The 13,689-nt window shown below is 34.6% G+C and overlaps 1 protein-coding gene across 14 annotated transcripts in view; it reads left to right on the top strand.

The window, feature by feature from the left end:
- LOC110832999 (putative fatty acyl-CoA reductase CG5065) overlaps positions 1 to 13,018 on the top strand; it is a 103,130-nt gene extending 90,112 nt beyond the window's left edge. For all 14 annotated transcript variants that reach the window (XM_022070541.2, XM_087351215.1, XM_087351214.1 and 11 more), the window contains 3 exons: positions 588 to 827; positions 1,398 to 1,655; positions 2,454 to 13,018. In XM_022070541.2, the coding sequence (XP_021926233.1) occupies positions 588 to 827; positions 1,398 to 1,655; positions 2,454 to 2,601 (646 nt within the window). In that variant the 3' untranslated portion in view covers positions 2,602 to 13,018. The remainder of the gene's footprint in view (positions 1 to 587; positions 828 to 1,397; positions 1,656 to 2,453) is intronic.
- The last annotated feature ends 671 nt before the right edge of the window (positions 13,019 to 13,689 follow it).

Raw genomic sequence — 13,689 nt, forward strand, 5'->3', positions numbered from 1 at the left:
TGATGTCTAAGCCAAGCTCTAGTATTGTCCAACTTTTCTTTTGTTAATACTCAGTGTTTCCCTGGTTGTTAACACGCATCCATTATTATTTCATTTTAACGTGATTCTGGATGTATGAATCATGATAAACTTTCTTCTGAACATTCTCTGACTCTTCCTAGCTAAGTTACATTTCATTCACACTTCTTCCTGTCACTGCTGCACCTTGACTCAGTTATGACATTCTTACCCACTTAATCATTGACTGCAAATACTCTGAAATTTATAGTGGTGGGGCTTATTACTGGTAATGGTTTGCCTGTAGAATAAAATTTTGTTCACTCGAATTCCCTTCTGTAGCCAAAATTCTTGGCTGTCTAGTCCATCCTTAATATTTTTGAAGCAATGTAGCATTTGGCATATTTGAGCCACTTCTAAATTTATTAAATTAAATTAAATTGTTATTGGGGAAGTACCATTACAGTCCCCTCCTGGAGTTCTGAACTTCTGGCTTCTAATGCCAAGCAGTTTAATGAACTAACATTTAATTATAGGTTACATATTTGGTATGTAGGATGGATTAAAGTGATGTATTGTTTGTTTTACAGGCCAGATGGTATTGCAGTATATAACTGTTGTACAGGACAACAGAAACCTGTTACATGGAAAGAGTTCGTAGAGTTGTGTTTTGTGTACATGAGGAAACACCCTTTGGGTGATGTTGTCTGGTATCCAGATGGTAAATGTCGGTCAAACTGGATACTCAATTCACTGTACACTCTCACCCTCCACATAATTCCCGCTCATTTACTTGACTTCTTCAGCAAGATTGTTGGGAAGAAAGCAATGTAAGTTATCTTACTTTTCTGTGGATGCATGGAAAAAGACTGGAGAATAAATTGTATTGTGAAGGATTTGAACTTCATATTAACTTAGACCTGACATTTGGTGGAGAATTATACATAAATAAGCCAGCATGTTCCTCTGAAACATGGTAAATTTTGAATATTTCTGTCTTCTGGTTTGTTGCGCTGTGTAGTCTGGTCGATGTTTATCAACGTTTCAGAGGTCATTCTGCCTCCGTCATCAGAGCTCTGATGACAGAGGCAGTATGACCTCTGAAACGTTGGTAAACATCGACCAGACTACACAGAGCAACAACCCAGAAGACAGAAATCTTGATACTCACCGCTGTGAAAACCTCAAATCTTACATGGTACATTTTACTATTTCAATACTGTGTGATACCAAGAAGATTCTACACTTACTACAGACTGTACTTAGTTTACTTTTGTTTGTGTGTAAGTGTACATTCATGTTCATGAAAGAATTAACTGTAATTCACATTCAGAAACTTAAGTAAAATTGTTTTAAAATGTATGACATGGCATTTATTGAAATAAATTGTACTTTGACAGCATGGTACGAGTGCAGAAGAAATTAGATAAGGCTGCTAAGTGTTTGGAGTACTTCGCCACTCAGCAGTGGCGATTTACTGATGAAAATGTCCGACATCTTAATGGTCTTCTTAGCCCAGAGGACAGGCGGACATTTCTTTTTGATGTTAGAGAAATCCATTGGCCCACATATATTGAAAGCTACGTACTTGGTATAAGACAATTCATCTTCAAAGAACATCCGAGCTCACTACCTAAAGCAAGGAAACATCTTCAAAAGTAAGTAGCTTGATGTATAACTTTACAAAAGAAAGAACACTAACGTTTCATGCCATCTTCAGGATGAGTCTTTTCCTCCAATTTTATGACATCAGTGAAGATAATTAAGTTTAGTTGAATTATTAGACATCTCACAAATACCAGGTTGAGATATGTTTAAATGTAAAATTGTTTTTTCATGTTTCCATTTGGAAGTGTTGCGGATACAGTAAGGTTGATTCTTCTTGGCCTGCATACTGGCTGTACTGACTGATGGTTTTCATGATTTTCCTTGGCCCCTCCAGGAAAATGCCAGGACAGTACCTTAAAGTAGGCCATGACCACTTTCCTTATCCTTTCTAGTAATTTTTATTAATCATCCTATCATTCAGTACCATAGTCTCAGCTACTGACAGTGTCATTAAATAAACCAAAAAAAGATTGATTCTTAGGTTATTTAACAACACTGTTTCAACAGCAGAGGTTATTTAACTTTTAAGCAGACTTCTACACTGTTTCCCTTCACTTCCTTTCCATGATAAATATTTGGGTTCTGTAGTATGAAGAAGGGTGTGAGAATGAGTTCATATGAACTGATTTAATTTGTCATTCTAAACCATTTTCCCCATTCACCAAATCAGATCAGAGTAATTTTCACATGCTCTAAAATTCTCTCAGCTGAAATCTGGTGCAATGTAAACCCAGTTTCCAGCTTTCCTGCTGGGTTGTAACAGGAAACTGCCTTTCTTGTGTAAATGTGTAATATGAATGAATGAAGCCCAGTTTCAGAGGAACTATAAATGTATCCTATTTTTACAGATTGTTCTGGATGCATCGCTTTACACAGTTACTTGCTCTTTTCCTGGTGTGGCGAACATTAATGTTGCGATCAAGAGCAGCACGAAAAATGTGGTTCATCATGCTAGACTTGATTCTGCGCCTAGCACGCATGGTACCTTACATCTGAGTGTCTTCTTCCTGAATCAATGCACATGATCCAGTGAAGGCTTCAGCAGCAAAACAGCTAGATGTCATGGTGCATATACTGGCAAGAACATGATGTTTTGGATGTATAGGTAGCAACAAATTAAGAAATGAGTCTGTTTAAAAATCATTTAAGTGGAAGAAATAGATAGAAATAGTATATGTTTCCAGGAGGCATAGGAAGGTGGAGAGTAAATATCTGCAAAAGTAAAAACTTATGTCTTATTGGAAGCCTTCCACGTGTGTATAAGAATTTCAAAATTTCTTGCAGAAACTTTTTATAAATGTGGATCTTATTATGACCCTTCCTTCAAACTCAGCACCACTTATTTTATAAAAGTTAGTAATACTTTGAGAAAAGAAATAATCTTTGGAAAATACAGTTGTATTTCTAGACCACATACATTTTCATCATTCATAAATGGTTCTGCAAGAAATTCTCAAATTTTAGCAGCTGTTTATTTCAAGGCAGTAATAATAAAATGGACATGTGAACATACCCTTATTCCATTTGTGAATGCATTATACTTTGTTTTATTGTACTTTTGTAGTTGTCTTTGTATTTTCTTATAGGTGTAGTGTTGGTTGTGAAGAATTCCCATTTGATAGTTGCTACCATAGTCGCTACAAGGGTCTGTGATAAAAATATGTACTTTAGTACGAAGTGTTGTTACTGTAATAAATTCCACATAGTCCTGGTTACAGTATATTGTGTCTGACACACATGCTGCCATTACACACATTTGCATCTTTCACAGGGATTTGTTCTTATCATCCAACACTGTACATCTATTTTGGAGTAATTAATATGCAAATTGACCAGTATTTATAGTTATGGCATTTTATTCTCATGATCGAGAATGGCCACAGCTTTCTTATTAATCAAAGACCTTAAGTCAGATGTATGTACTACCTGCTTTTGTGTGCTGATATTTATTGTCTTTTGGTGATTGAGGGTGGGAAGACTTAGGGATGAAGTAGATTTCATAAAATAGAAATTGTGATCGACACCTTCAGAAACAGAATTGTTCATCACTTTCGATATGTACTAATTCTTACTGTATAAGCTATATTAATGAAGACTATAGAAGGAGTAGAAAGAGGGGTGTAAGTTCTTATGATTAATTTTTATTTATTTGTTTGTTTGTTTGTTTATTTGCGTCCAACAGAGAGAAGCTCTCCAATTACAGAAGTATTACACATTGTAACAGAAAACTGAAAACAGAAAAACAAAAATATTACATAATTCTAAATATAATACATATAAAAAAATGCCATTTTCAGTTCGCTGAGGGCAGTGCTGAAGGAAATCTAAGGTGTGAGCACCATAAATGAAAGTGTTATATTGTGCTTGTATTGGGGTTCATACAATGTTTAAAGTGCATGACACATAAAATAACAACCTTATTTATTTAGTTGATGTCACCATCACAGTAAAATAAATAATTTTAGAGGAACATTTGTAACGATGGTTGACATCTGCCACTTACATTTGCAACTGCCATGAGTACCTCAGATCACAAGACATAACAGGGGTGTGTCACCATTTTGTTAACAAGTGTCTCCTACCAACTAGTATCGTCTGTACATCAAGCACATTTATGACTCGCACATATAATATAAGGCAAGTTACAGATTGTTCAGTATAGTATTTTGCAAGCAAATATGCAGGTCATCAATATATTTGGCATTTGGAAGTATGGATGGGCAAGATGTGTTGATATTTTTTTATACTAGTGTATCGCCAGTATTGTTTGGTATTTTTGTGCTAATAACAAATAAATAAAGCTGTCCCACTATACGCCATATAGGCACTTGGGGGTAGTGGAGGTATAGCTCCTACTCATTCTTGATCTCGGCACTAGATGAGGGTGAGTGGTCAGCATCACGCCCCGGCCGTGCTTTACCCCTGGGAAAGGACCCCGGTACCCATTGGATAGGAGGCTGGGTGGGCCCCAGAACCGGTCTGGACGCAGAGGCTGGAGGAAAAATCCTCTGCCCCCATCAGGGATCGAACCCCGGTCGCCCAGTCCGTAGCCAGTCACTATACCGAATGACAAAGGACTCGGATAATTAGCCAAAAATTAACAAGGGGCTCACATGAGTCCTTCCAAACCCCATGCAGCACAAGCCTTGATATGATGTTTCTAGCAATTTATATTTGCATGATGGCATGAAGTAATACTGAAGAGACATGGTTCTGCAGTAAATTTAACTGCATTTGAATATGCACCTTGAGAACTTTACAGGTGTAAATATTTGATACTAGTTTCTCAGAATCATATGTCACATATTTGCATGTGAGTACAGTAGTCTTAATCAGAGTGCACTGGTTTTTACATGGTAGTGGTGATTCAGAATCTTCAACACTGTAATTGTTTGTATTTGAAGTGATATTTTAATTTCGGTTAGTTATAATGTTCTCTATTTATTTCACATGCAGAACATTTACATTTCCGTAACAGATAAACTGATTATAATTTATTTTCATGGTATGTGATTGAATGGTTGTAGTGTTTAGTGGTGAGATTGTATGTTTGCAAAAAGAAGGCCCTTCCATGTTTTACTGTCTCAGAATAGAGATAAAGCGATTCAGGTGTTTAATATTGCATGTGAAATTGCCGTGTTTTAATAATAGTTCAAAATTTAGAGTTTTGAGTGACTTAGAACCTGTATACATTTTACCATTTGATATATTGCCACTGAGTAAGGAGTATTGTCTCTTCCATGTGCTACTTTTATATGAGAATTTGCATTGATGTAGCACAGATGTATTTTTAAGAAGGTGTATATCGAAAGTGAGACAATTTCTGTTAACAAACTCCATTGGTTTAAAATATGTTTAATATAAAGAGCTCATAAACCTATGCCAGTTGGAAACAAAGTATTTGTTAGTAGTTTGAGTAATGGAGAGAAAGTCTGCCAATGCTGAATTTCAAATATGGTATCAGTATTTGATTGTCCATACTTGACTGAACTGCTTTGCTTTAAAAAAGTATATAGAAGCATTTTGATAAAATGAGTAAATGATGCCACTGAAGAATCATTTTATGCTTTTAATTGATCTTATGTTGAAGTGTTGTGACAAATTTCTTTCAATAAGGGATTGTGTAACTTGGTTCTACGTGTCATTTATTGCGTCACGACTTTGCCCTATGTAAAAAGACTGGCCTCAGAAAAATTCTTGAAGAAAACATTTTTGAATTTGTCATGTGTAAATATGTTTGCCAGAGATCTGTTATCACTTCATTAATGCCAAAGTCTGTGAAGTTAAGAAAAAATAATATGTATGTTCATATTGTAATTTATGCACAGATTGAACATCACATTCCACCCACCCACCCCCCACATTGTTATTGCAACCCATTGCATTCTTGTAACACACATTTCGAGTGAGCTGTAGTTTCCCTGCTCATGCTATATACTCACGAGGTTCTTACAGCATGTTGCTACTATGCTAAACAACACCTTGACATTTGTATGCATGTTGAGTATGTTGAAATGGAAAACATGCATAAGGTAAAACTGTGTATAAACTTGCTCGTTTTTAAATTAATGTGTCTTGGTCTTAGTGTTACAGCTTGAATGAGTGACGTGCAAATAACAATAAGGTGGAGGCAGTTACTGGGGACATGCACAGTGGCCCATTACTTTCATACTTCAGGACAGTCATTTCAGGTGTTCTTGAATGAATATTGCTGTGGAAGTATTTCCATAGAATTTAAGCTTTAAAGTAATTTTCCAGTCCACTTACTAGAAGTGGACTGGACATTTTATTGAATGAATATATAAATTATATTACCATTGCAGCTGTGTTTTTTAATACGCTTACATATCTAAAAATTTATGTTTTGTTGCAAGTATGTTTTTCATTTATATGTATTTTTTGTTTAACTTTTCAAGTGAGTTAATTGAAAAAATAAGTCAATTGACTAAAACTTGTGTTGATTTGTGTATGTATATTTATTTTAAATAATCCTGAATGGCTGTTGTGTGCAGCTGTAGAATCAGTGTGCATTCTTCAATTGATATTGATGACTTCCTCTCATATTAGCGCATCATAGTTGAAGGGCTGTGCCTAAAATTAGTCTTAGGTCAGTGTTGAAAATGGATGATGGGAAAGCGCAAATAGTATGGCTTTCATATATGATTACACCTTATTCAGGGAAACCAGAATAATGCTGCATACTTCATCAGTCTGGCCACTACTGAAGGTTAAAAGAATTAATATTCACACTTTTATGTTTTGTTTGAAACAGTATGTAGTAACCATTAGAAACACTTTTGAAAATACATCATAGGGTATTGAAAGAATTGGCATTGGTTTTATGTACTTTCAAAAAGGAATTGTATAAAAAGTAACTAAATATTTTGGAAGATGGCATATAAATTTATTAAGATTCCTTGAGGACATTGTTAAAGAAGGAAATTTTAATACAATGAAAATGTAAACCATTTGGAAAAAAAAATCCCCCACCAAATAAGTTCTCCATGAAACAGGAGGTACACAAGCAGTTCTTCACATTCTTACCTTGCATTGTTTGTATTTTATAACATATTGGTACTACCCATTTTTCTAAATAGTGACCTGTTCAAATGTTTTCATTGCAGTTGCCTATCACAGATTAAGTTTAGAAGGGTGTGTATTTGCTGCCTGTGCCACACATTTTAACATCTACCCATGTAAAATGGAATGATCCTAGAAGATGAGGTGGTGTATATTTCAGGTTGTTGGTTAAACATTATCCTGAACGGTGGTTTTGCTCTGAAATTACTATCCTATTAAAGATAACAGATTTAAGTGCGAAGTTAACACATTCATGTATGTACTCAGCCTGTGCCAGATTGGTGTTGTGTACCAAATATTTCTTTATTACTCCAAGAGACGTCACTCGAATGTAGTCCGACTTTCAGAGATTGTAATTTGAACTCGCCTGGATCTACTTACATATTGAAAACTGATAGCATAAATTAATACCATAACATAGATTGATAGTGTTGCAATAAATGCTGATCCAGTTTTAATTAATTGTGGCTGGCTTATGTAATCAGTATCATTCTTCTCCAAAATATTATGACATTGTCAAGATTTCTGCTGATATGGAAGTTGAATGTTTCAATGAAAACAGTAAGAAAAATAAGTGGTGATATTGTAGTCGGTGGTTTGCAGGTGGAAGCAGAAAGTGATCAAACTGAAGATGCTAGTTTAGCAACTGGATAGAAACCACATGTTGATCCTAAACCCCAAATCCAGATCCATTTTAAGTAACAGTAGCTGGAGTTGCAAAAGTTCTTGGGTGAGAGATAAAGTGGTCATTTAAAAATCTGGTGCTGAATGTGTTAAGGAAAAGATACAAATGATGTAAGAAATATAATACAAGTATTTAGATTGGGATTATAGGAATTGAAAAACTTTTTAGTCAAGAAACACTGAATTTGAATTTTACTGCCTGAATACAAGACCCTAGTAGGATGAATGTGTTTTATAGCAATGAGCATTTTTATTATATATAGGAAATGCATGACTTGTCATGTACTTGAGAATGTATTAAGCTAGTAATCATATGCAGTGTTAAATTAGAATTATATTTATATCTCTGATCAAAGGTTAAACTTGAACGTTTGTCAGAAAGCTCTCAGATTATTAATCATGTCTATGATGGAAGTTAAAATTGTTATGTTTATATAACACACAGTATAAATATGACCCTTGTGTACAGTGCATACGTACTTAGTTCATTTTAAAAAGCCTGAACCGATCACAATTTTGGAATGATTTAAGTTGCATGATGCATTGCATCTGACATGCAAAAATACAGTAGGCCACAATTAGTCTTACATTTGGGCATTTATAGAACATATTAAGGAAACATATTTGACTTAAAATTTTACTTACCTTTTCTGAGCAACTTGTACAGCATAATTAAGCTGTGCTGCTGTGAAACACTCTGCATCTGTAGATGCATATCTACATATTCTGCTGCTACTGCCCCTCCCCCTCCACTGATTAAGATAGGATCCTGATACGATATATCATCATCATTATCATGTAGCTTTGGCCATTTGTTGGTCTGTTCCAGCTTCACTTTTCCAAAAGCCTCTTCAGAGGTCTTCCCTGACTTCTTCTTCCTTTTGGTACATAATTTCTTAAAATTTTGGGTAGCCTGCTTCTTACCATTGTGTCTACATGTTCAAAACATTTTGTTTTATAGTTTTCTATTTTTTCTAATACTGGAACTATTTTCAACTCCTTTACAATTTCTGCATTAGTTTTGTAATCCATCCAATTGTAACCTGCTGTTTTTCTCATGTGTTTCATTTCTGCTGCTCTGATTGTCCAATTTTCACTTCCATATAAAAGAGTAGGGAGATATATGTATGGTAATAATTTTATCTGTGGAAAGAATATAAAGCAACAACATGACTATTGCATGAAATCTATATTTAGTTGGTTTGTTGATGATGACTGATGAATCGTCTGAGCTTGACTAAGATTGTCAAAATGTGGAGCTTGTGTCTGCCAAATTTAACATTAACAAAATCTGTACTTAATAAATTCATCCCAAAAGAAAATAGTAGTGGTGGTAGTAGTAACATCAATAATTTGTAATGTGTCTGCAGGCTGAGATTTTAACATGGGACCTCCAAAGTAGGAAGGAGTGCTCAGTACTCAGCAATAACATTTGATGGTTGCATTGTTTGTGTTTTAAGCACAAATGGCATAAAGAAAGTGTCCATGTTTTTCAAGTCTTTGCCATCATAAAAGGAATTTGAACAGTGAATACTTGGTATTTTTGAAATGGATGTTTAATAAATGTGGCAATAGGGATGCTATTCAACAATAAGGAAATTTAAAGTAAAAATCTGAAAACATTTCAAATCTCATTTCTTAATTTTTTTATAAAAGGCAAAGTTTTCCTTTTGTTCATATGATTTGTCACCTTTATCATCTGAACCAACTGACCAGCATTCACGAAATTGGGCATGAAATATATGCCATTGTTGATCATTATACATTCATAATTTCACATTACCTGCACTGCACTTACATTATTCAGGTATAATATCATCACATATGTTCTTTGAACATTTGGGAGCAAATAAAATATTAGTAATATAAAAATCTTATGAGATTTAGTTGAATAGGTAATAATCTCATCAGCCGAGTGTATAGAAACCAAGTGTCATAACAAGAATGCAAAATCAGAATTTTATGCCATGCATGTTTTAGTTGTATTAGCAACTTACAGAATATGAAACTTAGAGGACTTGCAAAAGTTGTGCACTGTTTTTTTGTGCTACGAGTTTTGCAGTTTTACTTCTGTAGATCACGAAATAGTTGACTGTGAGCTAGACAGCAAGGGTTCAGTTCCCAGCAGGGCCAGGATTTTTCTGTGCAAATAAAGCAAGTGAAGTTTTGAATTTAATCTTTCACCTCTAATACTGAGGTCTAGAATACAGGCAACTTTACTGTTACCTTATGTATGACTAGCATATGTGGCTATGTTCTTGGATAAGGTAGTCATACTTGAAATGAACACAAGATAGACTGTTAGAGCATATGAAACAACGTGTATTCTTATGAAAGTTGCCTTGCATTGTCTTTAGCCTAGAAAATTAGTGAAGTTCATAGTGTTCTGATTGTATTTCTGAAGATGGAAACATGCCTTGATGTAACCAAGGCTAAGAAAGATGTTTCCAGATGGAAGTGTTGTTATTCCCTATAAACCCAGACCAAAGATTCTTTATAAAGTTCTTATTGTTAAGGAATGTTCATTTTATTAAGCAGCTGAATCCTTGTCAGTTTTATTACATCATTCAGTGATGCTCATTGATTTCTTGCAGATTGAAGTTAACTTTAAATAAAACAACTGCCATTTTAATGTTATTCTACCATTTTAACTTACACCCAGTTGTATTTGTCATTTGCAATGAGGGAGATTCAGTATGATTTCTAAAAATTACCACTGAACTAAGACTGGAATACTTGGTGTGCAGTTTAGTTTGAATATAATTCTGGCCAGTGACTACTTTTGTTGAATGTCAGCGTGAATAAGCTTGCTGTTTTAAGTGAAAGTACTGTTGATTGAACACTTTTTGTGCTATGAATAAGTATCTTGTGTACAGGCACTGGTCTGGATTTATTTAGTGTTTTTAAATATCAGTGAAATAAAAATATCTATTATTTCTGAACAATCAAAAGTAAGTATGTATACTTGTGGCCCTTCAATAGTAGACAATAGACATGACCATGAAAATCTAAAAGAAGGTTTCTTTAAATATTATTCAGCATGGAGAGGGTTAATGATGTGTTTTGAGAGCTGTTTTTGGTTATTTCGATGTTTGTTACTGAATTCAGTGCTGTAAAATTGTCACTGATATCAGCATTGGCTAAAGCTTGAATGTATAAAAGTGTTGTGATTATTCATGTTTCATTGGATCATTGCCACTTCCTTGCTTCAGCAAGGTTACTTTTAGGGGTCGCAGGTTTATTTAAGTGAGGCTTATATTGAACTCTTAATCATTGCAATTGACTGCACATATATTAATATGTATACAAATAGCAAAAATGATAGAGATTGGCTTGATTTTTTTCTTTAAGTAAATTATATTAATTATGTATTTCCTTGACGAGGTGACATTTTTGGATCTACATTTTTGTATATATTTGCTGTCTGTGGTATGCTTTTATTTTTTATTTTTTCAAAAAAGAAAATCTAAGAATTCCTCTAGTGTATATTAGTATATAATATGTGTGAAGATTCTTTAATATAAATTAAAATTATGCATTTTTGCACTTAAAAGACAAACGAATGTGAGAATGACATTGTGCAATTTTTACTTGATCATTGTTTCCTAGTAATGTTCATATGCAGGAAAATGGGAAAACAGGAAATTGGACTGACTTCAACTCAAGGAATTCTTGTGCTCTAATACTTGTCACTAATCATCATTACATGCCACTGCATGGTCTTCCATTCTGTTATCAGTTGAACATCATGTAACACTCAAAACTTAATGCAGTCACTACATTTGTTTTATGACATCAAACAATTTAATAACATTCAAACACTTTTTCTTTTGGAAGGGGGTCTTGCTATTAGTAATTAAGTTCTTTATTTAAAATGCTATGTCTCCTATACAAGTTTATACTGTCAAATGATAAATAAGTAGCAGAGAAAGATTTGGGAGGAGCCACTCTTAAGGAGTAATTTTTGCAGCATTTGCCTGCAGAGACTGAGGAAAATCAGTAGTAACATCATGATTCAAACTGTGAAAATCAATCAGCCATGTTACTGTTGATCCTTCATGGTTGGTCTCTGTAATCATACTGGTGTATAACACAGGACAGATACCCTACTTGTGATTTTCTTTTTCATTCGTGCAAAATATACTACTCACGAGGTTCAGGCTTCACTGTTTATTTTTAATTAGTGTTGCTTCTTTTATGAAGAGTGATAGGCTTATAATATTGTCATATCCATGTGTGTGTCCATTAATAACATTCAAATCAGTTGACAGACTTTCATGTGACTGGGTATGAACATTATGCCGTTAGAATATATCTGACCTTTAAACTTTTCTGCCATTGATGATAGCACCATAATAGCTGTGCAAACTTCTGATGTTAAGCAACACTAGCACCACTTAATGTAGAGTCCTTAAATTTTATTTTATAATTTATTTTTTAAAATATGCAGCTTTTGTTGAGGTCATTCTTCAGTAAATTGTAAAAACAGCGTGGCTTCCATGAAAATTTTGTATTTAGCTTTCAGTTTGATGGAGATAACTAATGGATCCATAGAGTCTTGTATGTTTATGTTTATGCTTTGTAAGTTAAGAAGTGGGTATGCTTGGTCAGATTTTATTTACACAGGAAAATACACCATTACTGACAAAGAATGTATATTGTCGAATGAGGTCTGGCAGGATGATATGAAAAGTGATGTGGGAGGAAGCAGTTGTGGTCTGTTTAAAGTACTATGTCATTACTTACCTAAAGGAACTGAGGAAAATTTGAACCAGGATTCAGACTGGATGTTTTCTGAATGGAAGTCAGAGGTGTTACTGGCTGTAGAACATGTCATTACATGTGTTGAAGCCCTGTATTTGAAGTTGCAGGGCATTTGTTATTTCTTGGTTTGTGTAACTATGTTCTCTTAACTGCATAGCCTCAAAGTGTTTGTTGCTTATGAATTTGAAAAGATGTGATCATAGCATAAAAGGTGCTATCCCAGCATTTGCCTAGAAGGAGTGAGGAAAGTCATAAACACCTCTTCTAGAATTATCTGTCTCCAGCTGGAGATTCAAACCTGGTAGCTCCCAGATATAAAAGAGTAGTGCTAACCATTGTAGAATGATGTTTGGTAAAAATACAATATTTGAATACTGCTGTTTAAGTTATACATTCACTCCCCTTAAATGCTGAGCTTTTGCCATTTTGAAGATCGCTGTCTTCTGGGATCTTGTGCCATGTAGTCTTATAGAAATTTACTGATGTTTCAGAGGTGCTCACTACTTCCATCATCACCTTGATAATGGAGGTAGTTAGCACCTCTGAAATATCTGTCAGTTTCTATGAGACTACATGGCACAAGATCTCAGAAGAGAATCATCCTTGCTGCTGTGTGAATCTGAAATCTCACATACCAATTTCATTCTTAACTTGTGAGAATTGTTTATGGTGGCAGTGAGCCACAATGAATTGATGCTAATGCAGTATTAATTTCTTTTTTAAATTAATAATCACATGGTATTTGCCATTATTATTGTTGTTGTTGCTGTTGTGAATCAATTGTTTGGTTGGTCCACAAAGCCAAAGACTTCAGGCTTTTGGCCGTCATAACTCGACTGCTTGCAGACGAGGTGAAACTGTAGCTATGGCTTGAACCACGAGATGGGTGGCTACAGTGAGTGGGATCATGCGCACGCAGTAGTCGGAGCAACCCAAGAAGCACAGCCTTTTGCATGCGGCTGAGTAATGCTTCAGTGTTATGTTTGCATTCCGGAATAAGCTTAATGTTAGCCAGCAGTGACAGCTTACTGTTATTATTATTATTGTTGTTGATTT

This window comes from Zootermopsis nevadensis, unplaced genomic scaffold (genome assembly GCF_977971745.1).
Source record: "Zootermopsis nevadensis isolate Lab colony 2312 unplaced genomic scaffold, Znev_1.0 Znev_ptg000018l, whole genome shotgun sequence".
Lineage (NCBI taxonomy): Eukaryota > Metazoa > Arthropoda > Insecta > Blattodea > Termopsidae > Zootermopsis > Zootermopsis nevadensis.